General features: G+C 35.6%; 1 protein-coding gene across 1 annotated transcript; it reads right to left on the minus strand.

The window, feature by feature from the left end:
- Positions 1-399: 399 nt before the first annotated feature.
- On the minus strand, positions 400-2,756 carry LOC134651714 (mucin-2-like). Its single transcript, XM_063506816.1, has 5 exons — positions 2,715-2,756; positions 1,798-1,858; positions 1,336-1,365; positions 1,221-1,247; positions 400-1,076 (listed from the first exon to the last, which is right to left on the minus strand). Exons 1-5 carry the CDS (start codon positions 2,754-2,756, stop codon positions 400-402), a joined length of 837 nt encoding a protein of 278 aa, XP_063362886.1.
- Between the last annotated feature and the right edge of the window lie 8,464 nt (positions 2,757-11,220).

Raw genomic sequence — 11,220 nt, forward strand, 5'->3', positions numbered from 1 at the left:
AGCCTAGCTATTCTGCTAGGTACCAATTAACTTAAGACTGATTTTCAATAAAAATTATAAGCCATGAGTAATTAGTATTTAAACAAAATAAAAACGCTAAACTCAGTTTTTCGCCAAATTCCCCTGTGTGATCTAAATGGAAGTCGTTATATAGGGCAAACCTTGGCTTATCGGTGATACTTGGTAATTCGGTGATACTGCGTTATAATCTTACACAGTTCTCACCATGAGGAAATGCGAGCTATAAAATTGTTGGCAGCTGTTAGTTTTGATGCTTGCAATTGGGTTGGCAGCGATTTCATTGCTTACATTTCAGCATTGTAAGCTCAGCGTAAGATAACAACGCATCATCACCGAATTACCAAGTATCACCGATAAGCCAAGGTTTGCCCTAAGGTCCTAATCCCTTGGTTTAGGGTGACCACACGGCCACGTGTTCGGTTTTTCAGTCGTAGTCGTTGTCCGTTTGCATCCGCACGGCAGTCGCGGCGGTTCCGTCGTCGTTGTCGTTGTCGGCGTGTCACATGGCGGCGTCGGCGGGACGGTTATACACGGCGCTTCAGTTGTAGTTTTCGTCGGCTTCGGCGGGACGGTTATACACGGCGCTTCAGTTGTAGTTTTCGTCGGCTTCGGCGGGACGGTTATACACGGCGTTTCAGTTGTAGTTGTCGGTGGCATCGGCGGGAGAGTACATTTTGGCGCTTCGGTGGTGACCGCCTTCTTCGTACGCACTAACGTCTCCGATTCTTTAGACTTTACGGACTTTTTATCTTTCGCTGAAACCTTTGTTTTGACCGTGTTTGACTTGATAGTTCCATCCGGGTTGGTTACGATCTTTTGTCGAGTGACATTCTTGGCAACGCTTATTTCTTTTAGTCTTTGTTGTTTTTCTTTTGTTAAAATGTCTTGTTCTTCTGTTCCGCCTTGTATGACGGTGTGGTTTGTCTCGTCAAAGGAATCGTACAATCCTTTCGTTTTGTTTTTGGTCTTCGTTTTGTCGACCAGGATGGTGACGGTACTGCCGTCTTTCTTTAGTTTGGTCTTTACCTTTTGCTTGTTTTTGGTGTTAGATGTGGCTGTGGAAAATTGTTTTGTAAAGTTTGTGTTTTGTTTTGTATGGACTCTCAAAACCCATTACCTACCAAAGTTAATAAAATGTAAAAATATTTTTCAATTGTTGCCGTTTAGCAACCAAAAATAAAAATATGCTTATGACTTACTTTTGAGTTGTGATGAATTTCTCGAAACTGAAAATGAAATAAAAAATGTTGTCAATAGAAGTTCTAAAACATCATTTAGGTATTTCGTTATTCATTTGATAGTGTCGATTCTTACCGTTGGATATTATTTCCGTTCGAGGCCCACCTGTAATGTAACAACATAAAATAAAATAATGATAAAAGTACAAGAAAACAATTGGTTCCACACTGTAAAATTTTGCCCACCGCGTCACAGTTCTGTAAAAGCGGTGGGCTAAGTTATGTTAAAGGGAATTTATATTTTTACGGTACTTGTCCATACTTCTAAAACATGTTATTAGATTATGTATATAGATTATTTTGTGTGGTTAGCGATGGAAGATATAATTTTCTCATTGCGATGGAAGATAGCATATCGAATTGCCCCCATGTCTGTATACCTATTATATGTGGAAAAAGATATGTTTTTTTTAATAGCCTATGTGTGTGTCCCACTGCTGCCTCCCCTCTCCTTTTCCAATCCTCCCTGTGCTGAGCATGATCCCGCCAATCCCAAAAAAGGAAAAAAAAAATTACATGTTAATGAATTGAAACTTACCTGGATTTTTATCCACGGGAGACTGGATCACAGGCGGCTTGTCTGTTACAATAATAGGACCCTGGCAAAAAAAATGTTAGAAGTAGGTTTTTTTTTCAACGAACTTTGTACTTACTATATACACTTTTTATATTAAGGAATTTTCTGACTTTGTGGTTTATGTTATTAGTTTTTGTATTTCACATTACTTTAAGTAACATAATTAGGGTATTACGATTAGGTACAGTCAGCTACGGAGATTAGTTGACCCCTCAGACAAGCTTAACTTTAATACACGAGGTTCATTCAATAGAAAATCGAATCGAATTGTACATCACCTTTTACCTAATGTAAAACTCATCTGTTCAGATTTTCTTTACTAAAAGGATTTATTTTAGAAAAATGTCATAATACTTACTCGATCTGTTTTACTCTCGCATGGCGATGGTAAGCAGTAGGTTGCCTGATAAAAAAACAAAATTATATATCTAATACCTTTAAATGAGCAATTCTTGTTTATTTATTTATTTATATATAGAAACGGCTCTAACGATTTCGATGAAATTTGGTATGTAGGGGTTTTCGGGGGCGAAAAATCGATCTAGCTAGGTCTTATCTCTGGGAAGACGCGCATTTCCGAGTTATTATATGTTTTCCGAGCGAAGCTCGGTCACCCAGATATTCAAATACAAAGTTGACTAAATCGTCAAAGAAAAACACGAAATTTTACACGTAGGTGCATACTGCGTTGCTGAAATTTGCTGAAAGTTGCCATATAAAGTCGACAAGAGTATACAATTTTTAAAATTCTAACTTAATCTTCTTCTTCCTCGCGTTGTCCCGGCATTTTGCCACGGCTCATGGGAGCCTGGGGTCCGCTTGGCAACTAATCCCAGGAATTGGCGTTTCTATCTTAATAATTTAATAAAAAAACTTACCGATATTATAAACAAAGACCCCAATATCAATAGACACCGCATGTTGTCCGAGTCGTCTCCGAGCACGGACTACCCACGTCTGCTCTTTATACTTCGCAACAACATTAATATATGCAAGGCAAATATTATTTCACATGAAACTGCTTTCTTAGTTTTTCCTTTATAAGGGTAAAAAGAAAGGACACAACTCAATGATATTCTCCATACAAATACGAATAATAAGTAGGTATTCTTTGTTTACCATTGCAATATAATTAATTTGCCACCAGATAGACAATATAATTAATTACCTACATTGTTATTTTGTTTAAAGTGAAAAATAAATAATTAATTGAAATATATAGAAAATTGTGTTACTCATCCGTCATTGTTGGAATAATTATTAGGGTCCCGACCTCAAGACCCCCCCCCCCTTATCTCCAAAACTACTGGGTCTAAAATTTTGAAAAAAATACACAAAATAGTTCTTTACCTATAGATGACAGGAAAACCTAGGTATTAGAAATGTGCAGTCAAGCGTGAGTCGGATTTAATGGACGGAACCCTTGGAACGCGCGTCCGACTCGCATATGGCCGGTTTTTTTGTAAGCACTGTAGGTGCGCCATCTTAACTTCAAATTGTATCGTTATCTGGTTGTATTATTGTTTTCGCCCTACGAATTGGTTGCGCAGTAGGACTACGTCAAGGAAAGGAAAACTCATATTATTGTAGGTCAAGTTGTTCAAGTACCTACTCTTGAAAATTATGTAGGTCCCTACCTACTCTTTAATTTCGCGAAGATAACCTCCTTTCAATCGTTAGGCTCGTTAGCTATCTTATCACCCGAGAAAAAGGGAGCAAGTTTACATAAGTACTTCAAGTCCTGCTTGAAGGAGGAGGGGGTTGCTGTGAGGTATACTTTCTGAGGCTTACTGAGTAAGAAGGAACAGATACATTCTAACTTTTAATTACTGAAAAAATATTATTTCGTTTTACAGCTGTTTTAAGGATTTAACCTTTTGGACGCCAATGACCAATATATCCGCGCCGTAGGTTCAACGCCAGACCGATTAATCGGTCACAGACCACAGAGTTACATACCTACGTGCATATGCATAAAGTTCAATTTCAGTTTTGACATTTCAATGACGTGGCGTCTGAGTGACAGCTTTTGTGTTTGACACGGCGTTGAAAAGGTTAATAACCATGAATAGGTGTTGAATAATAATTAAGTTAGTAGGTATGACGCTCAATGCGCTCCTGGCACTGACACCTGAGTGCGACCTATTTGCGTGGCGATGGACGACAGTGTATACTGAATGCTTGAGATTCTGTGAGGCGATGGATGCTAGGTGCTCAACTGTTCCAATGTAATTTGTCTACACTAGTGTAATGTGCTATTATTGTTGTTATAAGTATTAGTAATAGTAGTAGTAGTAGTATTGCTGCTAGTCTAAGTTTCGTGACGCATTGGTTTAGCTGTAAAGTCATGTAAACATGTTTATCAATAAAAAAATAAATAAATGAAATGACGTGCGCATTCTTGTTCACAAATCAACATTTCTTTTGTAGTTTCAATCGCTCCTTGCACGCACGCGTCACGCAACACGCAATCGGTGTGCCGTCTCGTGCACGTGCACGGCTACGCACACGCATCCGGTATGCCAGGCCTTTGGGTCACCTATCAGAGTAAAAATTGAAACACAGCATTTGTAACAATTAATATTATAATATCCTTAACCGTCTTATTTACATTAACATCAAATGCGCGAACAACACCTACTACATACAGTTATAATTTATAATATATTATATAGCGTACAACAGGTACATAAATATCTGTCCAGTAGAAATAGCTACGTGTAGGTTATGAAGGTATATAAAACCTGTCACAGACTACACACTACACAGACACCGCATTATGAAGCATTTATAAAGAGCATGAGCTATACATATTAGTTGCAATTTTACTTGTAAAATGCAGTGCAGCACCGCCGAGTTGCATTCTGCACGATTTTATGTTATAATAACGAATATTCAAGCCTAGAACTCAATTTTAATCGATTTTTATAGTGTTCCGAACAAAACTTTTACACGGAACACTTATGGGATCACTTCGGTCTTGTATAAATTTACATGAGTAAATTTAACGCTGAATATTTATAAATACCCTCATACTACAAATAGTTCCCATACTAAATTAGTACGGGAGCTATTTGTGGTGACCGCAAATCTTATAAAATGCTTCATCTTGTAGTTGAGATATCTGTGTAGTTACGAGTGCTTCAAAAGTGCAATTTTTCTAGACTTAATCATTCAAGACTTATCATTCTAGAAACTAATTGGAATACGCACTTTTGGTAAGCAACTGGGTGTTTTGAGTTCAGTTCATTTTGATTCTTGCTGTTAATTCTATGACGTCATATAAACAGTATTCACAATCCGTATTATTTAGTTCCATACAAATAAAAAAAAAGTGATATGGGACAAACGGTAAAATAATGTTTTTATGAAAAAATATGTAAGACTTTGTGGAACAACATGACTTATGGAATGACATAACAAATGCAAAATAAATTTTCCGTTCAGAAATCAGAATAAAATCTCAGTTTGTAAAATTTATAACAATCAGAGAACTACAATTTTGACCTTGACTTAAATGGTGTAATGCGATTAATCCTCTCAAAAATCCGATTTTTACTTGTTTTATACGATCAATATCACTGATAAAACGTATATTATTTGTACTGTAATAGCCATGTATTATAAACCTATTAACCCACATATAGAGAAACGAATATCTAGATCTGTGTGACTAATAAATATAAGCCCTTATCTCAATGACATAAGGAATCAATTGCTAAATAATTATAAAATAAAACACCGTTCGTCAACATAAGATAGCAGTAAATATTGTAAAATCACTTCAACCCGAAGGTTGCAAACATTTGTCCTTTAGCTACATATTGGTCAAGACCTAGGTAACGCAGCGTACTACGTAGGCGAACAACACGCGAACGCGAAGCGAAGCGATGCGGCGCGGGGTGAATCAATCCTTTGATACCTCTAGAAGTGTCCTACGTGGGCGATCTCGTTGCGAACGCGAACGCCTTGGGGCCCGATTCGGATTTTAAAATAGACATCTATTAGATATCTTTTAGACATCACCAAGAGACGATAACGATATGTTTAAGATCTAATCTGTCAAATTTGACATGTGCGCGTTTCTGGAGATACCCTTGAACGATTTCCACAAGATATGACTTAGAGATCCAATTCACATCTAATAGATATCTAACTCTATCTTACGCAAAAGTGACATTGGTTGCCTTAATTGCGCTGCAAAAGAGAACTAGATGATATCTAAACTATAACGTATCTAGAATGGATCTAGTACGTGTCGTCTCTTGTGAATAATATCTTGAAGTTCGAATACGGGAGTTGGGCCCGCCGCGCCGCGCCGCGCCGCGTCGCGTTCGCGAGTTGTTCGCTTACGTAAGACGCAGCGTAAGTGTGCCGTGGAGGATCTAAAAGCGATAACACGCGATAGCTAAAGTTATCAACTCATGTTTTTCAGAATTTAGTGATTTCAAATATGTGTTTTTACTACGGCATTGAAACAATCAATTTTGCAGAATATATCCAATAGGATTAATCGTCAATAACTGGCCACTGGCTAATAACTCGCCACCCTAAACTAAAAATGAATTCTATCCACCTATAAACAGAATTCATTTTAGTATAAGGTTTCAATTTATTTAATTTAATTTAATTATAATTTAATTTTAATTTTAGTTTTGGACACTTGGAGACCATATACATCTCTAAGTAATTATTTATTTTATTTTTAATGATTCTGACACTTGGAGACCTTTACATCCCTAAGTATTTATTCATTTTATTATTTTTATTTTATTGTACATACTTATATTTTTAATGATTCGGACACTTAGAGACCTTTACATCTCTAAGTCAATTTAGGCTAGTAATTATGTGAAGCTATACCGTCTTTTATGTAACATACGAGCACAAAATGCTGTGTCTCACAGCTAAGTGTTATCACTATTTTAATATTAATATAGGCCGGTAGCTTGAACATGTCATGCTCGCTTAAAAGTCTTTGCTTACGGTGGCGTCGTTGATCGGGTCGCCACTTTCCCGAATGAAGGTTGAGGGAGGCGATGGCTGAGATACGCGTCGTACTCGTGAACGGGTGCTGTTTGTGGAGACGGGTCTGTTTAAGCTAACACGAATATATTTAGTAACTTTATTTTTTAATTTAATTGCAGTGAGACGCCTCATTCGGTTCTCGTATGTTTTTTTTTTTTTCTCGTAATGTGTTAATCATACAGGATTGTGACTCTTGGAGACCCTATACATCTCTAAGGATAATTTGATAAACTATGTTATTTTTTAGTTCTGACACTTAGAGACATTTACACCTCTAAATAAGTTTAGATTTTTTTTCCATGTATCTGTTTTGTTTTTATTTTAATATTATTATTATAGTTTTTTTATGTAATTCGACATTAAGAGACCTTATACATCTCTAAGTAATTGTATTACGTTAGTTTGATTTGGTAGTTGTAGTTGTATTTAATAATTGTTGATGTATAATTATTATTATTTTGCTTTTATGTAAATTCAATGTTGACGTGTAAAAGTGCCCTTGTGGCCTATTTGCTGAATAAATGTTGAAGTTGAAGTTGAAGTTGAATAACTGGCCGCCCTTCAATAACTACCTAGCCACCTTATACTACTTAAAATGAATTCTGTTTTTAGATGAATATAATTCATTTTTAGTTTAGGGTGGCCAGTTACTAAACAGGCCAGTAATTGTCGAATTACCCTACTTAAATTCTTATTATACTTAAAATCCTGTAATATTTAATTGTGAGCACGTTATGACTGTAATTGTTGACTTTGAAACTATTATAACAGATGTATGAACCAAACAGCAATATCAAAACGAACTGAAAAGTTAAGTGACAGCACAGACTATAAGCCCGGTTTACACGTAACCAGTACAATTTACACCTTCAGACAGATGCGATTTCGTATCCCGAAATCAATTAACTTATTTTGAGGTATTTTTCTTTAACAGAGGGCGCTACTGTCAGCCGAACATATACCTACTTAAACTGACTCGCACAAGCACTTGTTAGTAGGTACCTATAGTATAATTTCATTCGATAGCGTGACGTGACGTTATGACGTACGCGTTTGCGTCAAGTGTCATTTTGTATGGGATTTCGAGTTTCCAAAACTTCCCGCTTGGTGCGCTGTACAAAATCCCATACAAGAATAGACCGCACGTCAAGCTATCGAATGAAATTAACACAAGGGGTTTTGGTGTAAACCGGGCTTTAAAAATAGGTACAATTTTATTATCATTAATCCATAGACTAGGAATCCTCTAGACCGAGTTTAGAGCAATTTAATGAAACCGATGCTGCCAAAAATACTGGGGTGCGGGGGACGAGGTGAGCGAGTCCCGTGCCGTGATTGGTCCGTTCAAAGACACGGACGTCACACAAAGACACTTTGACTCGAAAATGGAGTAAAACTACCGTATATTTGTGGCAGACCGGGTAGCGCTACTATGCTCAGTCTGGAGGATGTCTTGTCTGTGTCATTAGTCTAAAGTGATTCGACTAGAGATTGGTAATTCTGTGACCTAACATATGGAGAATATCATACCAAATATTCAATAAAATAAAGTACCGATTTTAATGGAAGGACAAATATAATATAATTTATGTGGGTATGGGTTAAATATGATAAATTTAATGGAAGATTATAATTTCAAAATTTATATGACTTTGACTTATACATATACATTTTTGTATTATGATTTGACAAGTGCATAAAACATAATAACTATCTCATTTATTTTCCAGGTCGCCATCAGATGTATCGGAGCGGCCAAGGTGTTCACAAATATCTGAACACGCACTCTAACGCACTGACAATAGAGGCGTGTTCAGATATTTGTGAGCGCCTTAGCCGCTCCGATACTTATGATGGCGACTGTAACTTTTAAGCTGCAAACAATTTTTTTATCTATTTAACACCACTTTCTATGTAACTGCAACGAATAACATATACAAACAAAAGATTACCACAAACATGCACATTTGTATACCATGATGACGATGGTAAGCAGTTATTATAGCTTATGGACGCCTGCAACTTCAGATGTGGCACATTTCCTTTTCCGTTTAAACTTTAAATAATAAAATATATGCAAATGTCAAATCCAGTACAGCAAAATGAGTTTATCCAAAAAAGACGATATAATACGATCGAATTATGTAATAAATATGTACATGATATAGAATGGAACACGAGTGTAATAACATATACTGTATACAAATTGAAGGGATTGGTCAATTATGCACAGTCACCGTTACATACATCAAACATCAATATAATACTATTTTATTGCTGGGATTACATAAGTTTAGTAACTAGTGCTTAGTACTACTCACTTTCACTTTATGCTTCGTTTAGGTACATATATGGGCTTATTAACCAAAAAAAATTAAGCGGACAAGACACTTTAAAGTACCTGAAAATACACTTTATGAACTTGATACAAGTATCAAGATTTAAATAAAAGTATAAGAATTTTTCAAACAGATTGGGTACGGTGACAGCAGTCATTTCCATACAATTCATAACCCTAAAACGAAATGACACCTGTCATACCCAAGCTGTGTGAAACATGCTATTTTTACCGTATTGTGTCAAAAGGGATCTATACTATTTCTAGTTTAATCTAAAACTGAATCATATATGTTTATGCCTATACCCGGCCGGTGTAGATATTTGTGACGCTGACTGTACAAATGTTACACTCTACGAACAACAGGTATATATTTCTCGAACAATTTCTTAAAACACTTTTTTTGTAATTTTGTTTTAATTACTTGGTAACTAATGAACACTAAGAAGTTTTCTATACAGTAACAGGTTTAATTTAGGTATTTTATTTATTATTTATATTAAAGTTAAATACATATGTTACAAGAAAACAGCTGTAGGGACAAATAACGATGTATAAAATACCTACGTATTTGAGGAACGTTGTATTTTAGACTTTATATCAATAACATAAGAGTTATAATCCTACAGACTAGAGCAGAGGTGGCAAACTATTGGATTTAAATATCTTCTGCCTTATTAATAATTGAACATAATTATTTGCCGGTACACTCAGCATCAGATAGTTAGTGACGGCCAAAGTGGCCAAATATATCGGTACACATCCGAAGGTGTTACGATATATTTGGCCACTTTAGCCGTCACCAACTCTGGTGGCTCTTTTTTCACCAAAAAAAGTGTGTCATCACTTAAGTTAATAAATTAAATAATTTCATAAAAGCTAAGAATTATGCGATTCCAACTACACCCAAGGACAATAAGGCGGGCTTCTTTGTATGGAAATTTGCTTAAAAAGTAACCCGTTTTCATTGCTATAATCCTAGTTTCAGTTAATGTTACACTTCGTTATTTATCCCTCACAAGTAACAAATCGATATATTTATTATATAGTTTTCTCTAAAAGGTACACATTAATTATAAATAAGCCAAGTTCCAAAGGAAATTGGCACATTTGATCCAATATTTACGCGACTATCACAATGATGCGATGCACACCCCTCGAGTGTGTGAGCGAGACAGCGGTATCGTGTATATCTGTCCCGCTCGCACACCGGAGCGGCGTGCGATTCCGCATCCAATGGATACCGGATATTTTAACCTTTTAACCATTACTACGCGACAAATAATACACATTTTAAAATACTTTAAATAGAGTCGCTGTTCAAATAACAACCTTGTTCACAATACGTTAAGATTCACATTTTAATTTAATACACAAGGTATTTATTTTTACACATTTATTTTTATATTCTTGAAATTGAGTTGACAGATGAGTTTAAAACACACAGATAATTATTTTGCACGATACAATATTAAATTCTCTTTTACATCTATTATTTACAGTAAAATATAAAACTATGACATATAACATATCCAAAGGTCGTTGAACCGGTACGTATAATCCTTTACCACAGATATATTAACTAACAGAGCATTGGTAGAATCCAAAATGTCTCAAAATATTTTGAAAAGTATTTGAAGAGGTTTAGTCAAAGATTCATCGATTTTAAAATACTCTGACAAGCCAACTTTGTTAGTAGAAAAGGGCGCTTAATTAAACAACCAGAGATACCGCAAAATGTATCCATTACTATACTTTAGTTTGCTTTACATTAATATGTACTGACATATCCAGCTTGACAGACTATAAGTAGTTGTTTTAACTACTATATATTGTAATCTTTTAGTTATGATGACACTTAGAGACATTTACATCTCTAAATAATTTTAGATTATAGTTTTTGTATCTTTGTGTTTTTTTTTTTCATTCAATACTATTGTTGTTGCGTTTTTTGTAATTCGACATTTAGAGGCTTTATACATCTCTATGTTAGTTTGATTTGATATTTACGGCTTAGT

This window comes from Cydia amplana, chromosome 10 (genome assembly GCF_948474715.1).
Source record: "Cydia amplana chromosome 10, ilCydAmpl1.1, whole genome shotgun sequence".
In the NCBI taxonomy this organism is placed as follows: domain Eukaryota; kingdom Metazoa; phylum Arthropoda; class Insecta; order Lepidoptera; family Tortricidae; genus Cydia; species Cydia amplana.